The sequence below is a fragment of the Petaurus breviceps genome, unplaced genomic scaffold (assembly GCF_028583685.1).
Source record: "Petaurus breviceps papuanus isolate PSGF00001 unplaced genomic scaffold, PetGlider_PUasm1.0 90503, whole genome shotgun sequence".
In the NCBI taxonomy this organism is placed as follows: domain Eukaryota; kingdom Metazoa; phylum Chordata; class Mammalia; order Diprotodontia; family Petauridae; genus Petaurus; species Petaurus breviceps.
The window spans coordinates 900,425-922,687 of NW_027187265.1; the positions used below are offsets into that span (position 1 = coordinate 900,425).

The window sequence follows — 22,263 nt, forward strand, 5'->3', positions numbered from 1 at the left end:
GGTAAGTCTGGGTGCTTCCCCCTATTCCTGCCCAACAATCAGTTTATGGGCCGATTGTATGTAGCTGAGCCTCTTTTCTTAGTGTCTTCTACAGGAGCCCCCTTCTCCTTCTCCTCTGACCTCTTCAATTTGTCATTTGGGGGATAAAGCAAAGGGTTGAGAGAGCCTGTGAATTAGTTAGACCCTTTATATAATAATATATTATTATATAAGCTAATCCATTGTCAAGCACCTAGAATGTACCAGGCTCTGTGATAGGTCTGGAGAAGCAAAGAAAGAAATGATCAGACTTGTGTTTTAGAAATATCAATTTGTTAGCTGTGGGATGGATTGATTATTGATTGATTGATTAGGTGCCTGCTATGTGGTGGGCACTGGGCTAGACCCTGGAGATACAAAAACAAAAGTGAAATCTTCCTTGTCCACAGGAAGCAGTAAGGCTCCCTGAAATACAGAAGTTGGCATGTGCCCGATGGGGCAAACCACTATCACCCCCTTCCCTTAGACTCTATTGTAGACAGTGGGATCCTGAAATGCCCAACCCTGCAATGAGTACCGTTCCTCAGACCCCTGGCCCTGCTTCCAGCCTGGCCCCACAGTCGTCATTGGCAAGGAGACTGCCTTTCTGATGGTCCCACTACCATGGCAGGCAAAATAGCCTGGCTGAAGCAGAGCTGTCCCAAGGGAAAGATAAGGCATGGCATATGCCAGGTTGGTCAGGCCACTGCTACCACTTCCACCACTACCTCCCCTCAGAGTCAAGTAGATACAGCCCAGGACCTTTTGTCCAGGAATAGAAACCCCTTCCCCCCTAAGCTCCAGGCTCTGCTGCCAGCTTGATGACGGTTGCCATCATTGAGGGCATCAGCCCTTTGCCACTACCAATCACTGAACAATTGCCATCAATGGGCAGGTGAGCCCAGGATTAACAGTCTACCAGCCTTGCTTCCAGCCAAGCTGCCACAATCACCTTTTGGAGATGGGACTAGGCAACGGCTTTTGCAAGAGCCCTATTTCCCAGAAGGATACTGATTCTGAGTCAGTCCTCTTATCTTCACTGCTTGGGAGGGATGGCCATTTGTGGCTTTGGATGGTCTTGGCCAACTCCCTTCTCCCCTCCCCCCAACCACACCCCCTGGCAGTGGGATCTGGTTACTGGAGCTAGAAACTGATGTGTGTACTTGCTTTCCCTCTCTGATTCATAGGGGATTCCTCTTAGCCTGGATTGTCTTCTCTTCTACCTGTGGCCTGGCCTTCACCCAGGGAGATCCTGAAGGTACTTTTCTCTCTCTCTTTTTTTTTAAAACATTGTTTACTTTAGGAAAAGGGAGCAAGGGAGAAAACATCATCCCCAAAACCTGTAACAGAGAAACTCATGCTCTGAATCATGACTTACCTTAGGATGCTTCAGTTTTCTGTACCATTAAAATGGGAATGATCATTATAAGCTTCAAGGAATGGAAGGCATTGTCAGATATCTATGCCTCTCTCCTGCCCCTGCCTGGATGTCAATATTGTTAAGCCCCTACTGTGTGCCAGGCCCCATAGTATGTTCTGGGCACACAAAAAGAGATCCCTGCCCTTATGGAACTTATGGTCCAGTGGGAGAGAAAACAAAATAAATACATCAAAACAAGTTACATACAGGATAAATAGGCAGTAATGAACAGAGGGAAGGCATGGGAATGAAGAGGGATGGGGGAAGGCTTCCAGTAGAAGGTCAGGCTTTAAAGGAAGCCATATAGATCTAGAGCTTAGCTGCGTTTAGTGCCATGGACCCCTCCAGCAGTCTGGTGGGGACTGTAGAGTCCTGCCTCAGAATGATGTTTGTTACCCATATTCATAATGAAAGGAAATGTTAGAGGTGAGTCAAAATAAAGGTGTAATTGATTTCCCATGTAAGTTTACAAACTCCAGATTTAGAACCCTCAATCTAGAGTCAGAAGGGCCCTCAGAGGCCATCGAGTCTAATGTTCCTCTCCCATATTTTGTCACTGTTCAGTCATTTTCAGTCATGTTGTACTCTTTGTGACCCCATTTGGGGTTTTCTTGGCAAAGATGCTGGAGTGGTTCACCATTTCCTTCTCCAACTCATTTTATAGATGGGGAAACTGAGGCAAACAGGGTTAAGTGACTGGCCCACGGTCACACAGCTAGTAAGTGTCTGAAGCCAGATTTAAGCTCATGAAGAGGAGTCTTTCTGACTTGAGGCTGGGTGCACTAGCTTCCCCCTCATTTTACTGATGAGGAAACTGAGGCACAGAGAGGTTTAATGATTTGCCCAAGGTGATCTCCATTGTAAGCATCCACTTGTCACAGTGTGGGGAGCATTGAGTGTAGAGTCAGGCAATCCAGGCTCAAATACACACCCAGTTCTTGTGACTCCAGAGCCTGTGTTCTTTCCTCTGTACCAAGTATATAGAGCTTGGTATTGACAGTCTTAGAATTGGAGGCCAGGTTCCCTGACCCCCGTCTCAGAGTGGGAGGAAATGAGCTTGGCATGTGGAAAACTGGAGTGACATGGAGTGGGAGAATAAATTCGGGGAGCCTGAAGGTGGGTACTTAGAGGAGGGCTCGATAAGGGAGGTGGTGTGGGCTGGGGCAAGAGACTTGACAGTCGTGGTGGCAGGGAAGGAAGCCACAACCCAGAAAGGTCTAGTAAGATCCTTAGACCATTCATTCATGGTACAGTTGGGATCTCACTTGTCCTCTGCCGGGCCTCACAAGCTTCCTTGCCTCTCACTACTCCCACTGAGGGCCAGGGGATCCTCTTGGGAGAGGGGTGGGTGGGAGTGACTCTCTCTCCATGTCTGGATCATGGAAACTGAAACATCTCTCCCACATCTGTTTGTCAGGCAGCCATCTACTTGTTCTTATATTAACAGCACCTCTTTCTCCCTAATCATTGCTTTAGGGGTGGGCAAAAGGGGGAGGATGGGATAACAGCCTGGATTGTAGTCCAGGGACCCTAGAACTGGGAGTGAAGGGAAGGTTCTGGCCTAGTCTAGCTTCAGAGAGGGGAGGGGGTGGGGTGAAGCCCAGCAGGACCAATCCAGCAGGGCTTTTTTGCAAATGTCATATTTTCCAAACTTGCTTCCCCTTTCCCCCACCCCCACCTCCCCTGCAAAGTAGGTGAACAGCTGTCCAGAGCCCTGAGTCAGGCACTTGGGGTGGGGGGAGAGTAGGAGCAGAGGAGGGGTGTTTTTGGAGCAAGGTTTATGTAATAAAGGCATCTAGCCTGCTCCAGCTGGAGAGCTCAGTGGGATTGGCTCAGTTCTCCCATCTCAGCCATTTGGCCTGTCCTTACTGATTTTCTCCATGCCCTCCTCTACTCTTTCCCCCACCCCCCACCTCTGACCCATATCTCTCTCCTCTCATCCCCGCCCCAGATGACCAGATGTTCTTTCCTCGGCACTTTTATGGCCCTTGTACAGCACGGGAGCAAGGGATCATCTCTGAATGGGCATCAGGAGCTTGGGGGCCCGGCCCCAGTTTTGAGGCACAGTGAAAGAACTGAGTTCAAAGAGCAGTAATAGTCATGATAATGTTGCTGTTGTTCAGTCTTTTTTCAGTCATATCTGACTCTTTGTGACCTCATTTGGGATTTTCTTGGCAAAAGTATTGGAGTGTTTTGCCATTTCCTTCTCCAGCTCATTTTACAGATGAAGACCTGAGGCAAACAGGGTTAAGTGACTTGCTCAGGGTCACACAGTTAAGAAGTGTCTGGGGCCAGATTATTTATTTATTTATTTTTCCTTTTTGGAGGGGGGAAGGCAAGGCAATTGGGGTTAAGTGACTTACCCAAGGTCACACAGCTAGTAAGTATGTTAAGTGTCTGAGGATGGATTTGAACTCAGGTCCTCCTGACTCCATGGCCAGTGCTCTATTCACTGCGCCACCTAGCCATCCCACTGAGGCCAGATTTGAACTCAGGAAGATGAGTCTTCCTGACCCCAGGCCTGGTAGTCTATTCATTGTGCCACTCTGCCCCAGTAGCAATAATCGTAGCTAACATTCACTGTGTGGAGCGCTGAACAATTGTTATCTCATTTGCTCCTCACAACAACCTTGGGAGGTAGGTGCTATTATCATCCCCATTTTATAGATGAGGAAAATGAGAAAAACAAGTGACTTGCCCAGATCACGCAGCTAGTAAATATCTGAGGCAGAATTTGAACTCAAGTTTTCCTGACTCTAGGTCCAGCATGCATGCTATCCACTGCACCTCAGATACCTACTATGTGACGCTCAGGGTTGCTGTGAGCACAAAATGAGATCATGTTTGTAATGTACTTATTAACCTTAAAGTTCTACAAATAAGTGCTAGCTTTTCTTGTTGTTGTTATTGCTATTTTTATTTTACAAGTCATTTGCCCTCTCTGGGCTCAGTTTCCCAATCTGTAAAATAAGGGAGCTGGACTCAGTAACCTCTAAGGTCCTTTGTAGTCATGATATTCTACTTTCAATGACTCCTTCTAGTTTTTGACATTCTATGCTCTATGACCCTTCTAGTCTTGACTTTTCAAGGTCTTTTTGTCTCTTCCAACTCCAACTTTCTAATTTTCTGTGTTCTAATAGCCTATGTTCTAGGGCTCCTTCTAGTTCTGACATTCCATATCCTAAGGGGTTTTTTTTAGCTCTAATATTCTGGGTTCTACATTCCTGTCCAGATGTAGAGCAGTCTACATCCTAATGTCCCTTCTAGCTTAATCATCTGTGTTCTGAGGTCTCTCCCCCCACCTAGCATTCTGTGTTCTAAGACTCTTTCCAGGGTTCTAGGGTCCCTTCCAGACCTAACAATCTATAATTATACCTAGGAGAGATATGAGAGATGGAGTGCACATTGTATAACTTTCCCCTTCCCTCCAGCATTCTCTTCCCTCCCATTGAATTGACTGCAATAACCTTTTACTCCTTCCAAATGTCTCTTTTCTGGTACTAGAACCCAGGTAAGGGGAGAAGAGAGTAGGCATTTAATTTTACCTGGTCCCTCAGATTACTTGGGGTCTCGGAGTTGCTTTAAAGAGAAGGGAAATGGACAGCGTTAGGGGAGACTTAGGAATTCAGAGGAATTCATTTCAGACTTGCTTACCAGAGTTGCTACAAGTCCAGGGATATTTGGTCGGGTCCCCCATTTGTTCAGCTGGCAATTTTAAGTCTCAGACCCACCCAGCTCAGTGAGTTGTCCCCATTCAATCAGGGCTTAGGAACCTACCTCCTTTATTGCTGGTTCCCCAGATACCAATAACTCAATCACTTTAGGGTGCAAAAAGCCAAAAGCAGAAGGAAGGAGAGAGACTTGGAAGATCTTATATAAACAAATTTGGGAAGCTTTTTTTTCTTTTTTGAATTGCTGTTTCCTTTAGTCCATCAAATTCCATGCTGGTAATTACTGGGCGGATGTGGCCTGTTTTGGCTCATGGTCAGTTGTCCAAACTCTAAGCTTGGGCCAGAGGACAGAGTTCAGGAAGAAACCTAGACTGCCTCTTCCCCATAGACAGTTACATTGAAAAGTTCAACAGGTTGACAAGAATCCTTTCTCTCTGTGACTTTCACAAATAGAGCCTTCCTGGAGACCTCAGGATGTCTCAGCCAGTTCTCACTGAATCACTAGAGACCTTAGGGTTATCTGGGTCTACCTCCCTCCCTATGTTCCCACAGTACATCAAAGGTTCCTCTGATGGGGGCTAGCGAGCCTCTGCTTGGGAACTCAGTGATGGGAGTTTACTCCCTTGTGAGGAAGCCCTTTTCTTTTCTTTTTTTTTTTTTTTTTAAAGCAATCGGAGGTAAGTAACTTGCTCAAGGTTACACGGCCAATTATTTCTGGGTGTGGTGCTGAGTATCTGAGCCCAGATTTGATCCAGGTCATCCCAACACTGGAGCTGGTGCTCCTACTCACTGAGCCACCTGGCTGCCCCTAAGCAATTGGGGTTAAGTAACTTGCTCAAGGTTACACGGCCAGGTGTTTCTGGGTAGGTGCTAAGTGTCTGAGCCCGGGATTCGATCTCCAGGTCATCCCAACACTGGAGCCGGTGCTCTTACTCGCTGTGCTACCTGGCTGCCCCTGGAAGCCCTTTTCATATCTGGAAACTTTGGGCCACACAGGGGATCTCCTTCATCTTAGGTAGGATGATAATGGTTTCAGAAACCCTTCTGATGTTTGAAGACATCTCTCATACTACCCCTATTTTCTAGGCTAAATAGAAGGAAGCTGTGCGGTGCAGTGGTCAGGGCACTAGATTCAGAATCAGAGAACCCATGTTCACATCTTGGATCTGCTGCTTCTCATCTGTGATGAGCTTGGGCAAGTTATTTCATCTTTCTGGGCCTCGGACTTCCCTCTCAACTTTAAATCTGTGATCTCATGATCTCATGGTTATCAGTAGAAGGCTGGGAGTCTTCACAGGGAGGGGAAGTGGGACTTGAGCTGAGCTTTTATTGAAGGGCAAAATTTGGACAAGTGGAAATAATCTTAACAAAAACAGAGCAATGAGTTAGTGGTTTTGGGTCTATCCCCACTGTGCAGTGGATAGCGGTTGGATCCAGAAATACCTAAGTTCAAATCCTATCTCAGATACTTAGTAGCTCTGTGATCCTGGGCAAGTCACTTAACTTTTGTTTGCCTCAGTTTCCTTATTTGGATAATGGGTACCCCAGTGCCACTTATGGTTGTTGTAAGATTAAAGTGAAATACTTATAAAGCATTTTTCAAACATTAAAGTACTACTTAAATACTAGATTTTATTGTTAATGTTATTATCATTAATGAGGTTGATGCATTTCCCCAAGACTGTAACTGGCCCATCTTGTTCCCCACCCCTAGATGTGGATGTCCTCCAAAGGCTGGGCCTCAGTGGGAAGAAGTCGGCTGGTGGATGGGCCCCGGGGCTGGCCCCCATCCCTCCAGGAGTCATCCCATTCCAGTCGGGATTCATCTTCACACAGCGGACCCGCATTGAAGCCCCCACCCATGCCATCATTCCCACCACCTTTGGTACTGAGCTGACCTTGGTGCTGAGCCTCTGTTCCCACCGTGTCAATAATGCCTTCCTCTTTGCTGTCCGGAGCAGCAGGAAGAAGCTGCAGCTGGGTGTCCAGTTCATTCCTGGAAGGATCATCCTCTACCTGGGCCAGCGGCGCTCCCTGGCCTTCAGTTATGATGTGCACGATGGGCGGTGGCACCACTTGGCCATCAATATCCGAGGCCAGGTGGTCACCCTCATTACTTCCTGTGGGAAGCACCAGATATCTATGGATTTGCATTTTAAAAAAGATGAATCTCTTGATCCTGAGGGGTCTTTTCTCTTTGGGAAGATGAACCAACACTCAGTGCAGTTTGAGGGTGCGGTGTGCCAGTTCAATATTTATCCTTCTGCCAAGGCAGCTCACAATTACTGTAAATATCTGAAGAAGCAGTGCAGACAGGCTGACACACACCGGCCACTCTTGCCCCCACTCCTTCCCCTCCTTTCCCAGGACCCTGATGCCAATGCCCACCTTGGCCTCCAGACTGATGCCTCTCTGCAGAGCCTGAGGAACCTGACCACTGTGATGCCTCCATTAGCATCCCTTCGAATTGCCAAGACCACCCAGGCCTTGCCCAGAGCACCAGGCAAAGGTGCCAAGATAACAGTGGTGCCTTCAGCACTGACCAGCCCTGGGTTGGTAGTGCCCCCTCGCCAACCTATGAGAACTAGCACTGTGGATCCTCGGTCATCCCGATCCACCCCAATGAGTAGTCTGGTCTGGACTGTACCAGTGACTGCGAAGCCATTACCTTTGTCTTCGGGCAAAGTTTCCTCCCCTGTGCTCAAGCCTGCACTGACCACCTCTCAGAGCCGCTCCACCAAGCCTTCCATTCCTGCCATGATGCCTGTGCCTCCCACATCCAAAGCCAGTGTCTTTAAGACTCCCTATGTACCTATTAAGCCAGTAACTTCTGTCACTGTGGTCCCAGCTAAGAGGCCCCAGCCTATGGTCAAGCCAGTGCTAACCTCCCCATCTAAGAGCTTCCCTTCCACCATGAAGCCAGTACCCCCTGACTCCCACCCCATTCCTGCCAAAGTCCCACCTCTTCCCACACTGAAGCCTGCACTTCAGAAATCTGCAACAGCCAAAACTTCTCTTCCCACCCCCAGGCCAGTGCCTCCTGCTGTATGGTCCTCCCTTCCAGTCACCACCAAGACAGTGTCCCAGGGCTCCAGAGCCAATATGGCCAGAAACCTTTCTTCTACCAGCAAGCCAGTGTTGGCTTCTACTGGACCAACCAAGCTGACCCACCCTTCAATTAAGCCATCCTTGCCAGCCTCAGGTTCTAGACTAGCCCAGACCTCTAGGCCCCCAGTGAAACCAGTGTTTCCTACCATGGGGATCAAATTGCCCAGAACAATACCTCCCACCTTCTACCCAGGCTCTCCTCCTGGTCTCAATTTTACTGGGAGCAAGAAGGTGGCTGAGTCCACTGTGAAGAAGAAACCAACTACGAAGAGTACCCCTTGGCCACCCAGTCATCCAAGCCCTAGGAAGGCTGGTGACGCACCTGGTGCTGTCTCCTTCCCATCAAGCCTGAAGAATATGACTGCCCGGCCCATGCCCAGACAGGCTCAGCTCAGTCATGCAGCTGCCACGGTCTTTACACAACGCCCGCCCTCCGGCCCCCGATTTATGAGTGCTGTCCCTCTCACTCACATGGATGGCTATCTGTTCTTTGAGCCGATTGGGCCCACCTTGTTCCCATTGCTGTTGGGACCTCCAGGGCAGAAGGGAGACCCTGGCTTCCCGGTAAGTCTAGAAGCTTTGTGGGCCCTCTTCCCTCACTTTTATCCCAGAATGTAAGTGACAGTGGCCATAGACTCCAACATCAAGCCAAGACAGAGGTATTACCAGTCATCACGTCACTGCCTTTATGGGCACCCCAGGAAGATGTGCTATGGTGCATGGCAGCCATGGTATTCTAGGAAGAGCCCTGGGCTCGAGGCCAGAGGATGTGAATTCAAATGTCAGTTCTTGTGATTGTTCTCTGATGGAGCTTGGTAAAGCCAATCTTCTCAGGTCTTCAGTCACTCAGCCATAAAACAAGGGGGACTGGGCTAGGCTCCTTCCAGCTTTGAGTTCTGTGATCCTTTGTTTGCTCTCATTTGATAGGTATTGGCTTACAGATCCGGGCCTGTAAAGGATGCCCAATGTTTTCCTACTATGCTTGACTTTTCTGAAGTATTATGTAAGGCAATATGGTGTCATGGAATTGGGGCTGAACTTAGAGTCAGGAGAGATGTCGGTTTAAATCTCTTCCCTTGACTCTTCCCTCTGTGATCATGGGCAAATTCCTTTCAGTTTGATGAATATCTTTTAAGCACTTGCTATGTTCAGAGAACTCTGGGGAGTGTTGGCGATCCAAAGAAGAAGTGATAGACAATCCCTGACCCCTGGGAACTTCCCTTCTGGGGAGAATCAACTTTACTTCTCTGAGCCTCAGTTGTAAACTGGGATAATATTGCCTTAGATGTTTATCCTGTAGGGTTGATTTTTAACATTCTTGCTGTTAGGTTCTTTTTTTAGACCTAACCATGTGATTTTATGTATTTATATTTATACAGTGTAGGGAGTTCCCAGGGGGTTAACTCCCTCTGCCAGTGCAGAACAGCACCTACTCTATAATTTATAGTCTTACAGAGTGGCCTGGGGGCACTAGCAGATTAAATGCCCAGGATCATACCCACTTTATGTATCAGAGGCAGGACTTGAACCCAAGTCTCTCTGACTCCAAGGTCAGCCCTCTAGCTACTATCAGTTTGAGGTACAGTTGAGCTAATGCATATAAAATGCTGGTAAATCTTAAAGTGTTATGTAAATGCCAGCTTTTTTTGTATTATGATGATGACAGCTCCTGGGACAGGGGTAAGCTGAGGGTAAAAGTTGCTTACTCAGGCTGATAACTGGAGATCATTTTAAAGACCACCCAGTAGATTATAGTTGACTTTTTGGGGATCCCTGATATAAAGACTGAGCTTCCTCCCAGACATTTTGCCAATAATTCTCCATTGGCTTCCGCTAGACAGAAAATGGTGTCTCCTTGTCTCCATGAAGAAGTTTCCTTCTTGGGCTGTAGGATTTTTAGTACTGGAAGGGACTTTAGAACTAACAGAGGGTCATAGGGTCACAGATCTTCAAGGGACTTTAGAGATGATTTAGTCCAACTTCCTCATTTGACAGATGAGGAAACTGAGCCCTTGAGAACTTCCTTGGGGGTCCCAGAGCCAGTTGGCTATAGATGCAGGACAAGAGCCCTGGATTCTTGGAAGTAAATCATCAGTTCAGTGTTCTCCCCACTATGTTTTAATCCCCAAATGACTAGTGTTCTTCTGAAGTCTTCCCTTGGCTCTCTCTTCCTTTCCTTTCACCCCAGACACCTGGCTCTTCCCGTCCCCCTGCTGGGTCAGGTTTCCTATATTGTTTACTAAATCAGTGTTTCTCAATCCAAACTACCCTGGAGACAGTGACGACACTTCATGTTCTCTTCCTTGGACCCCTCTGTCCACTGCACCCTCAGTAAGCAGCTATCAGAAGGTAGGGAGCAGAATTTAGGGAGAAGGAAGAGATTTGGGGTGGTAGCAACAGGATAGAGAGAGAAAAATGAAAATGAGGAGCAAATTGAAATCTTTTTTATAGGTTTTGAGATCTGAGGACCTTTGGTAGTAAAGAGAGCTGGATGGATAAAAGTGCTGGACTTGAAGTCAGGGAGACCTGAGTTTGAATTCTACCCCAGACACTAACCAGCCATGTGACACTGGGAAAGTCATTTAACCGTTATTCGCCTCAGTTTCCTTATTTGTAAAAAGTACCTACCTCTTAGAGTTATTGTGATGATCAAATGAGATAATATATGGAAAGTGCTTTAGAAACCTTAAAGCACTTTATAAATGTTGCTTTTCATCATTATCATCAAAGATTTGTTAGACCAGGAGAAAGTCCCTAGACAAAGATGATTTATGGATCAGTGGTCAGGAAAAACCACTTTAGATTATGGAAACCCTGGAGAGGAAGGGGATCTGCTACCTCGGGTGGGGAGATCCATACCACAGGGAGGTTCTTCATTTCCATAAACATGTGATGTAGTGGAGAGAGCACTGGTCTTGGAGGAATAAGATCTGAGTTTGAATTCTGGTTCTTTACTTAGAAACTGTGTGATCCTAGACAAATGGCTTTCACTCTGTGGGCCTCATTTGTGGGAAGGTCAGACTTGAATAGTTTGGGTTTGTATGAGCAGGGAGCTGGAACATTTGAAACATTCTAGTTCACCAAGAACTCACGTTTGCCCTTGGAACATTGATCAGGATAGAGTGATTTCCCTAGGGCTGTTGGGCTGACTCATTAGCAGGCTGGGCCACTAGACCTAGTTTTCAGGGGGCCAAGGCCACAGCTGCTGCTTCTCCCCTGCCTTGAAATGTACCAACCCCCAGGCTCTTTCATCCCCTGCCCAGGTTTGAGAGCTCCCCGCCAACCCCTCTATTTGAAGTCCCTATTCCCTGCTGAGTGGACAGTGGCTAGTGCTTGAAATTTCTTGATTTTAAAAACACATTTAATTATTTTTGATAATCATTAGTAATAATATTTATACAGCCTGTCTCTAAAGGGACCAAAACACTATTTTTTATTATAACCATATTGTAAATCTTATGGAAATAATTTACATTACTTTTCAATTATGTAAATGTTCCCTAAGGCCCTGTTTTCTGAAATCCATTTACTCCATTAGAACAGTACCAGTTAACACACAGTGAGGGCATGATCCACATTCCCGAGGGAATGACACAGTCGCATGGAGCCCTATGAGCTACATAAGACTGGCCGCAGGCATTGGAGGGCCTGGCTCTTATGACTTTCTCTGATTCCACTCATCTCTCTAAGCTTCACATCCTTTCTTCTATTTCACAACTACTCCGTGGGGCCATTTAAAATTGTCGAGGAACTTCCGTAGAGATCTTCTAGTTGTTTTGCAGGTAAGGAACCAAAGACCCAGAGAGTTGAAGTATCTTGTCTAAGGGCTCACAGCTAGTTAGTGTCAGAGCCAGATTTGCACCCCTTCTGAGTCCAGATCCAGAGATATATTGCAATTCCCTTGGAATGACTGGAAAGCTGTCCCCATTTTATGGGGCAGGGGTTGGGGAACAGGGTAGATGATAGTTGGAAACAGGCCCAGCAAGGTTAAGGGCTTTGCCCAGAGTCATTGGGGAGGGGAGTGGTGGTTAAGATAAGACTCCCAAATTATTCTTTACGCAGAATTTTAGAAGTTGAAGAGACCTTTTAAGGTCATTCAATTCGACCTCCTCATTTTAAAGATGGAGAAACTGAGACTCAGAGAAAGAAGGAAGGAAATAAACATTTATTAAGGGCCGAGTATGTACCAAGCATTATGCTAAGCCCTTTATAATTATTATCCTGTTTAATCCTTACAACAACCCTGGGAGGAAGGCACTATTATTATTTCCGTTTTACAGTTGAGGAAACTGAGGCAGACAGGTTAAGTGATTTGTCCAGGGTCACAAAACTGGTAAATATCTGAGGCTTGATTTGGACTTAGGTCTTCCTAACTCCAGGCCCAGTGTTCTAACCACTGAGTCTGATGTGATAAAGCTGCCCATTCATGGGCAGAGCTACAAGAAGAACCCAGGCTTCCTGAACTCAGGAAGGCACATTCTCCATTCTACCATATTGTCTCTGAGGTCTTAAAAGGAAGATAGTGTTTAGACTACCCTGGCCCTGGGCCAGCTTTCATGTTTAGAATCTGCTTTCCTTCTTGTCACGCTCCTTAGCACCTACTCCCTTCTGCAGCAAATACTTTCCACTCCATCTTGCTGTTAGAATTGGGCCTGAAGCCATTAGGTTTCTCTGAGGTTCTTATTGTAGCTCAGAGAAACACTGCTTGGACTTGGTGGGAGAATAGACCTGCCCAGCTTCCCGGGGGTGCCCTCAGCTTAGTGTGAAGGGTGCAGTACCTTTTTTGAAGTCCGACTTCTATGGAGTTCCTCTCCTACCCCACTAAATCTCTGCTTCTACCAGTCTCAGCATCCTTCACAACAGAGAGCCATTACAGGATAGTGGGTAGGTCCCTGAACTTGGACTCAACAGACCTGAGCTCTAATGCTGGCTCTGCTCCTGTCTCTATGAACTTGAGTATGTCACTTCTTTCCAAACCTCAGTTTCCTCATCTGTAAAATAAATTGATTGGACTAGGTGATTAAATGTAAGAATAAATGTCTCATGTTTGAAGTATTCTACAAATGTCAGCAGTTACACCTCTGGTCCCTTCCAGCTCTTAATGGCCTATGACTTTCAGCTAGGAGATGTTTCATTCAAGAAAAAGTTAGGCAAAAGTCCCTGTGTAATTTCCCCTGTAAGCAATGTTCAAATATTATGATTATTTTAATTTTAGTACAGACATAAGCTCAATACAGACTTTGATTTTTCTGTAGAGACTTTTTCTTATCTTTGTATATCAGGGCTAATCTTTAGTATAGTAGAAAAGGCATGGAAAAATGGGTGTGATTTTTATAAATAGAGATGTTTTTATCTATAGAAGTGAAATGACACCCAAAATCACCTTAGGCTCAGAGCTGGAGCTAGAATTCAGGTTTCCTAAACAATCAGTGATGAGTTCTAGTAGCTTACCCTCTCCCTCATGGCCTGATACCATAAAGGCTTGCCCTGCCAGCTCAGTAAGCCAAAGCAACCAGACCACTTTCTGTTGGCTGGATGATTGGACTGTGTTCTATGAGAACTAAACAGTTCCTTAGTCATCAGTCATATTGGGGGGGTGGATAGGATGACCTTGGACATCAGGAAGATTCTGGGGAATGAAATTAGTTACCTCTGCCATGGATGAGGGACTTCCACCACAATTTGCACCATAGGGCTGGTCTGAGAACAGAGATTGACCTTCTTCATCTCCCCTTCCAGGGGTCTCTAGCCTCCATGCTCTCCTCCCACTTTCTTCCATGAACAGAGCAGTTGTGCTGTGTACTGGACTCAGAAGGCTCGTTGTTTGCTCGAGGTGGAAAATCCCACCCTTGTCTCGTGAATCATCAGGAAAGCCACCCCAACTCAGGCTTGGTTCCCTGGAAAGAGATGGCAGATTTTTTTCCACTACTCTGAGAACAGGCAGGGTCTCAGATTGGTTAGGGGGGAGGGGTGTCAGGAGAGGGGAAGGGAGCCCAGTCCACTAGCTCCCTTTCTTGCTAACAAAGTAAGTACTGAAAACTTAAAACACTCAGGCTGAGCCACCATGCAGGGACAGCTCAGAGCTCAGACCCCTCCCAAGGTTCCCACAGTGACAGATCTGTACAGCGTTTCAATGGGTGAGGGAGGGGGTTGGAAGAACACAGATGCTGAATTGGATCAACACTTGAAGGAATTCATTTTTGCCCCAATATCATCTAATGAGCACATATCTGGACTGAATTGGGGATGGCGACTCTCACTTCAGTAATTACTCTGGCACTTAATGTGTCTGCTCTAGGCAGATGTTGGGTATGAGGTCAGTCTCCCATCCAGGGCCTTTCTGCCCTGGTTAGTGAAAAGTTTGCTCCTTTCTTCAACTGAGGAAGTTTTACTGTTGGAGCTGGGAGGGAAATGCTCGTCCTTAGTACCTGAGTGTTGTCATAGACATAGGGAACTTTTCATGAGCTGGATTTCAGGGCTGACTCTGTCTCTGACCCCATTACCATGAGTAAGTCTCATTGTTTTCAACTATGAAATGGGAATGATAGTTTTTTTTCCCCGTTCCCACATTGCAGGGCTATTAGAAAGTACATGTCAGAGAGAAAGAGTGGGGGAAGGAAACTGACACAGTCTTGCCTAGATTCTAGTTCCAGCCTTACCCTCAATAAGTTGTATTTCTTTGGTGTTCCATCCTTTGCTCCTTGGAATTTTCCTCCAGTTCTGAGTAAACTCAAGAGTGGTGGGTCGATGTCCCCCAAGGTGATTCTGTTCTCGCCACCTTCTAGCCTAGACGTGACCGAGAGCAACCAAGCAACCAAGGATTTGTAAATCTGTGTAGTCATACGTCAGCTTCCTTAGAAATACACCCACGGGAAGAAGGTTGGCCGGTGAATTGGACTGGCCCCAAAATACAAGCACATTTGCTTCAGGGAAAGCCTGTGCCAAAGTCCTTTGTAGCTGGAAGTCATAATTAAAGGAGAGGAGTCCAGGAAAGAAAGTCAGGCCTTCTATTTCCAGATGTGAGAGGCAGGGATTATTCTTCTCAAGTGACAAGTGGGAAAATAAAGACTCCAAGGAAAGGACTCATCCAAGGTCATACTATGAATTAGTGGCAAAGACTGGACTGCAACTCATTTCTTTTGACTCCTAGTCCAAATGTCTAAGAGGCCATGCAACCTTAATCTCTCTATCTCAGAGATAGAGATGATGGGGGATATAGGAAGGGCTGGTGAGCAGAGTGTTGGCCATATCCTTTTTAAAAATTTGCTCTTTCATGAGAGAACACATTGTTCTCTTAACTAAAATTCCCAGTGGTGAGAAATAGGAATTAATTACCAACCAAGCCATGCTGACTTTCTTATTCTTTTTCTCTTTGAACTAGAAACCTGGGGTATAGGGCTGAGCAAGTATCCCACACAGTTTATTCAAAAACAAAATTCTGTTTAAAAAGCCCCTAAAAGACCAAATCCTATTGAGAAGAGGAAATTGTGGTGCAGAAAAAGGAGTTCTGAACTCGGAGCCATAATTCGTGCTTGTTTGCTTTGTGACTTTAGGGAAGTTTCTTTCTTTCTCTGGATCTCCATTTCCCCATTTGTCACATGGGGAAAAGATTCCCTCCTTTGTCTCATAAGGCTGATATGAGAATCAGATGAGATGATCAGTATGAATGCTTTGGAAAATTTTTCAAAATTATAAGTCACCACACACATTTAAGGGGTTATTTTTATTAGGGATAGGGGACGGGGACTGGCCCTGTGATTTCATTATCTAGGGAGCCCAGATGATAAATCTCCTTGTAGTCATATGGATCAACACCTGCAAACATTTGACTGTAGAGAGTTGTCTAGATCACTGGGAGATTAAACACCTTCCCTTGGGTCACATGGCCTTGAACCCAGGTGTTCCTGGTTCCAAGGCTGGCGTTCTATCCACTAGGCCACACACTCTCTCCTGTTATTGACATCCCTATTCAAATGGGGATGGGTCCCCACGTTTCTCTAGACATGCTCCGACGAAAAAAGTTTGGGCTTGGGTTCTGGGTAGGGGGCTTGGCAGGCCTTTGTCACTGCCCACTCTAACTCCTCCTGTCACTGGGTTTGTGAAATCCTAGTCTCTTCCTGCAGCAATAAGTTGCCACTAAATATTGTAATGCAGACTGTTGGAACTGGAAAGGACTTAGAAATATCTGATCTTGATCTGTGAAGGATCTCTGAGAGGGTCTCATCCAACCCCCCTCTTTTTTTTTTAATAGATGAGGGTTTTACAGATATGAAGGGGCTTACCCAGGGTAACTCAGATAGACAGTAGCAGAGACAGACATTGATCCCTGGTCCTCTGATCGTAACTAGTGTGTCTTTTTCATTGGGTTAAATTGCTTTTTGCAATATAGAATATTAGAACATAGAACCTTATAATAGCCAGGCTGGCAGAGACTTCAGCACACAGAATGTCAGGCTATAGGACATAGTAGAACGAAAAAGCATCTTCAAGAACATCTTGGGGGTGGCTTCAGCTGAATGTTTCTTCTCCTATACGCTGAATGGGTCTCTCATTCCTTTGGTTACAGGCCTGGAGAGCAGCTAGGGGATCAGGGGACAGGCTAGGTTATTGTCTCTGAGGCCCTGGCCCTTTGAAAAGCCTGGTTTGTGTATGGTGAAAGAGGAGAGCATACCGATGGAACACTGAGTGCCAAGGATATGGTGTAGAAGGAGGAAAACATTTCAGTAAGACCAAATGCAGGGGTGGGAAAGATCAAAGATGCTAGCAGGGGAGAATTCAGTTGGGAGGGCACAGAGGGAGAAACTCAAAAGTAGGAGATCTAGAGGGGGATGACTGGAACTTTGGCTCAGAGCATCATTTGGATCCCTTTTTGCAGCTGCCAGTGGCTGGGGCTGGTTTGGTTATACTTTATCTGTCAGTCAGTCAATGAACATTTATGAAACACTTTTAGCTAGGAACTGTGCTAAGCAATAGGGATGCAAAGAAAGTAAGAGAGAATTTCTGCCCTAGAGGAGCCCACGATCTAATTGGGGAAGCAGCATGCTGATCAATAACCAGGGTATAAACAAAGTAGATATAGATAGATACAACAAGATAGATAAAAATAGAGATAAATATGTAGGCACAAATGTATCTAACTCTACCTCTACCTACCTGTGTTTGGCTATTTAAAAATCTATCTGTTTTCTGTGTCTGTTTCCCTGTCTGTCTCTCTGTCCTCTATCTGGCTGTATCTCTGTGTGTCTGTTATCGGTGTCTGTCTAGCTATCTATACCTATCTAGCTGTCTGTGTGTCTGTCTGTTGTCTGTGTCTACTTAGCTGTCTGTGTGTCTGTCTAGCTGTCTATCTATGTTTCTGTCTGTTGTCTGTGTCTGTCTTATCTTTCTGTGTCTATCTAGCTGTCTGTGTCTGTTTATCCGTCTGTCTCTGTCTCTCTGTTGTCTGTGTCTCTCTGTCTGTCTGTGCTTGACTAGTGGGGCTAAAGACCAGAAGCATAGTAGGAGCATCATGGTATGGTAAGAAGAGCCCTTATTTGGGAGTCAGGAAACCTAGACTCTAGTTCTAGGTCTGCCTCCAACTCATTGTGTGATCTTGGGCGAATAGCTTCTCTTCTCAGTCTTCATTTCCTCATCTATTCAGTGGAGAGAATGGTCCCTGGCCTGCCTATCTTAACAGGTGATGTAGAAGGCTAAAGATCACGTATGTGTTTTAAAATATAAGGGGTTTGAGGGGGAGAATGATGACAGCCTATAAAATGATAATTGTTAAATGAGGGGTAGGACTCAGCTGTTACTAAGTTCCTTCTAGTTCTTTATCTTATGGTTCTGTGATTATCTCAGTATGTGTCATCAACTCAGTATGTGACCCAGGGTGACCCACTTGCTGTTGGGTGGCATCAGTTTTTGTCTGTAGCGTGGGTAGAATAGCATAAAGAAGCCTCTATGAGAACCTGGGGCTCCCAAAGAGTGTGAAGGGGTCTGCTGGCGCCCCCCAAATTCTCTCCAATCGCTTCTTCTGGTCACTTGTGTGAAGGTGATCTCCTGCCTTGCTGTGGTGTGTGGAAATTCTTCATGGCAAAGAATAATAGAGCCATAGTTACTTCTATTTATCCTGTAGATAGCTTGTTTGCATATATTTATTTGTTTGTAGTCTTCCCTTTGAGTTCCTTGAGGGCAGGCTCTGTCTTTTGCTTCTTTTTGCATCCCCAGCACTTGGCACATTGCCTGGGACATGATAGGCACCTAGTAAATGCTTATTGATTAACTAGCTTGGGGTGACCAAAAAGGATCTGAGAACCACTGCACAAGATGGACCCTCCCATCTATAAAATGCGGTGGGTAGACAACATGACCTCAGTGCTCTTCTGTCTCTGACACTGTCTAGTCTAACATTCTCTGTACCAAGGTTCCTTCCAGACCTAATGTTCTGTGTTTTAACATTGTGTGTTTTAAGGTTCCTGCCAGGTCTGCCATTTTCTGTCTGTGATGTTTTCTGTCATTAAATTGTCTGTCATATTAAATACTGGGCAGTATTTAATACTTGCTTCTTCTCTGTCTCTCTCTAGGGCCCCCCTGGCTTGCCTGGGCTTCCTGGGATATCAGGCAGAAGAGGACCCCGGGTAAGTGATTTTCTCTTTGAGCTGCTGCCATTGATAATATGATGATAAATCTTGGTACCCTGCTGGTGCCCCCAAGTTTCCTGGCAGGTTCCAACCAGAGATTCTCCTGTAGGAGAAACCGCTGGTCCAACTACTGGTCACATAAAGCAGAATGCCCATAATGCAACTCAGTAGCAATACCCCCAAAATGTTCCTTCCTGGGCCAAGTAAATGCCCCAGGCCATTGACTGAGGCCCTGGAAGACAGAGCGGGATGGCGCTTATTTTTAGCTCATAGTTCGCCAGTATTCCTGGTGAGACAATTACATAAACCCGCAGTTCATTCCAGACCTGGCCCCCTGCTCTCTGGGAAGTCGGTTGGTGGAATCCACTCTGGCTGAAGTGATGTTTCCGTTTTCCATTTGTTCTCAGTGAGTCCAGCTCCCTAAGCTGCTGTCAGCAGAGCAGCTCTGGGCTAGGCTTGGGCTTGCAAGACAGGAAAGGTTAGGGGGCCAATGGGGGACTCTTGCGGGAGGAGATCGGTCATTTGCCTATGGGGTGGGAGTTGTTTTTTCTTGTTCTGGGATATGGCCAAGGGACTAAAAATGGGTATACTTGTGTAATGGAGTAATAAAAAAAAATAATAACTAACATTTGTATAACTTTTTCTCGTTTGATCCTCACAACAACCCTGATTTTCCCCATTTTAGAGATGAGGAAACTGAGGCAAACAGGGATTTAGTGACTTGCCCAGGGTCACACAGCTAGTAAGTGTCTGAGGCCAGAATTGAACTCAGGTTTTCCTGACTCCAGATCCAGCCCTCTAATCTTTGCTTTTGGCTAGCTCTGTGGAAAACCCATGAAATCTTAGAACCATAGAATGTTAGAACTGGTAAAGAGCTTTCACCCAACCCTATGCATTTTACAGGTTTAGAAACTGAAGCCACAGTGAAGCTTAGTAACTTGCCTGAGATCACATAAGCAGTTCATGGCAAAGCTGGAGCCAGAACCCAGGTCTCTTGTCTTCTAGGCTTCTTTCCTTCCTTCCTTCCTTCCTTCCTTCCTTCCTTCCTTCCTTCCTTCCTTCCTTCCTTCCTTCCTTCCTTCCTTCCTTCCTTCCTTCCTTCCTTCCTTCCTTCCTTCCTTCCTCCCTCCCTTCCTCCCTCTCTTCCCTCTCTCCCTCCCTCTCTCCCTCCCTCTCTCTATCTCTCTTTCTATCTTTCTTTCTTTCTTTCTTTCTTTCTTTCTTTCTTTCTTTCTTTCTTTCTTTCTTTCTTTCTTTCTTTCTTTCTTTCTTTCTTTCTTTCTCTTTCTTTCTTTCTTCCCTTGTTTATTTCTTTTCTCTCCTTTCTTTCTCTCCTCTCTTTCCTTTCTTTCTCTCATCTCCTTTCTCTCTCTTCTCTTCTTCCTTTTTCCCTCTCACCTTCTTTCCTTCCTCTCTTCCCTTCCCTTTCCTTTTTTCTTTTCTTTTCTTTCTCTGGAGTCCATAGACTCTTGTATATAGATTTCAGGGCATCTATGAACTTGAATGGAAAAAAAAATCAAGTTTTAGTTTCAACATTATTGGTTTCCTTTATAATGCTATGTATTTTATTTTGTAAATTTAAAAACATTACTCTGTGAAGAGAGTACATAGGCTTTACTAGACTGCCAGAGGAGGACCCCTGCTCTAGGTCACCCCATTTCATATGCTGGGGAGTTTTTTCTCCTTATTCCCCCTTCCATCCACAATTCTGCCATTCCATAGGCCAGGGCGGGCTGAGTGGGTGGATGGGGGAATACCTTGTCCCTTCCCCCCACTCTACTTTTTAAACTGAAGCATTTATAGAAACAGTTTGTTTGGCCCCTTTTCAAATATTTTGTTCATTTCTCAGTGAGGCAGAGGCCAGAGTGGAATCATGAGGCTGGAAGAAACAGGAAAAAGCCCCCAGCCTTAAACAGCTGTAAATGCAGAAGTCATTAATGAGAGAAAAATAGATAACTATTCCTTGGGGCAGTCCGTGGTCTAGAACAAAGAAAGGGTGGTCCTGACTGGAGTGAAGGGGCTACTCCCCCTTGACTCTGTGTAGGCTTGGTGGTATTTTTGGGAGGGAGGTATATGTTCAGGGGGTTTGCCTGTCAGAGTTCCTGTATCATCCCTGAACACTGCCCATCCCCCCTAACTCTCTTTTCCCCAGAATGCACTGGTTCCCCAGGATGAATTGGTTCTATGTGGTTAGGCTTTAGCCCACTAGGTTAAATAGATAAGGGTCCTGAGGAGGAACTTGATGTAGTGGAAAGACTAGAACCAGGAGTCAGAATCCAGAATCTCAAGAATTGGAAGGGATATCAATGGTCAAAGCAGGAGACCTGGGTTTGAATCCTGGATACCTTAATAAGCCTGGATAAGTCATCTTATCAAATGAGGTAATATGTAGCTAGGGACTGCAGTCAATAGAGTATTGTCACTGAAGTCAGAGAGACCTGGGTTCAAATAGATTAGATGCTTTCTTTTTTTTTTTTTATAAGCAATCGGGGTTAAGTAACTTGCTCAAGGTTACATGGCCAGTTATTTCTGGGTGTGGTGCTAAGTATCAGAGCCCAGATTCAATCCCAGGTCATCCTGACTCTGGGGCCGGTGCTCTTACTCACTGAGTCACCTGGCCGCCCCAGATGCTAACTTTCTAACCCTGGGAAAGTTACTTAAACTTTCTTAGCCTCCATTTCTTCCTCTGTAAGATGGGGATAATAATAACACTTATCTCCCTGGGGTTATTGTGAGGATCAAATGTGATTATATATGTAAAGGGCTTCATAAAACTTAAAGTTTGTTTAACTTTATTAATGTTAGCTATTATCATATGTAAAGTACTTTGAAAACCTTAAAATGCTACATAAATATTAGATATTAATATTTATCTCTTGGGGCCTCAATATTTTCCATATGTAAAATGAGAACCAGACGTAGTGGACAGAAAACTGAACTTAGAGTCAGGAAGACCTGGGTTCAGATCCTGCCTCTTACATACTCTGGTTGTATAGTCATAGGAAATTCACTTAACCCTTTCATACTCTAAGCATATCTCAAAAACTACAAATTATAGATGAATTGCCAACCTGTAGTGATAGAAGAGGTATTTTATATCAAGATTAGACCAAAGAAGAATGGAGATGATTCTTGCAATTTCTTTCTCACCGAGTTGTTGTATGCACTTTTAAAACTTTAAAGCACTATCTAACTGAATTATTTATGTAATATCTCCTCTGAGTTACCTCCCTAACTCACTACTCCCCAGTTTATAGGTTGGGACCTATATTAGAATGATTACTACTGTCTCCAGTTCTGAGGTTATTCTGTGGGTCCAAACTCCAAAACTGTATCTCATATGCCCCTACTAGTGAACTTACCTTTAAAAGTCAGTCAGTTAACACAATTGTTGACACAAAGCAAAGGCATAAACTAAGATGTA

The 22,263-nt window shown here is 45.4% G+C and overlaps 1 protein-coding gene and 1 long non-coding RNA gene across 2 annotated transcripts in view; one reads left to right on the top strand and one right to left on the bottom strand.

Moving 5' to 3' along the window:
* The window catches only part of COL27A1 (collagen type XXVII alpha 1 chain), a 259,247-nt gene that overhangs the window by 14,416 nt on the left and 222,568 nt on the right, over positions 1 to 22,263 (top strand). The window contains exons 2-4 of the mRNA XM_069062697.1: positions 1,206 to 1,276; positions 6,824 to 8,781; positions 18,783 to 18,836. Of these exons, the coding sequence (XP_068918798.1) occupies positions 1,206 to 1,276; positions 6,824 to 8,781; positions 18,783 to 18,836 (2,083 nt within the window). The remainder of the gene's footprint in view (positions 1 to 1,205; positions 1,277 to 6,823; positions 8,782 to 18,782; positions 18,837 to 22,263) is intronic.
* LOC138141824 (uncharacterized) lies at positions 7,092 to 15,377 on the bottom strand. The gene is made up of 3 exons (XR_011163283.1): positions 14,877 to 15,377; positions 13,868 to 14,114; positions 7,092 to 7,229 (listed from the first exon to the last, which is right to left on the bottom strand). It is a non-coding gene; the product is annotated as an uncharacterized lncRNA (long non-coding RNA).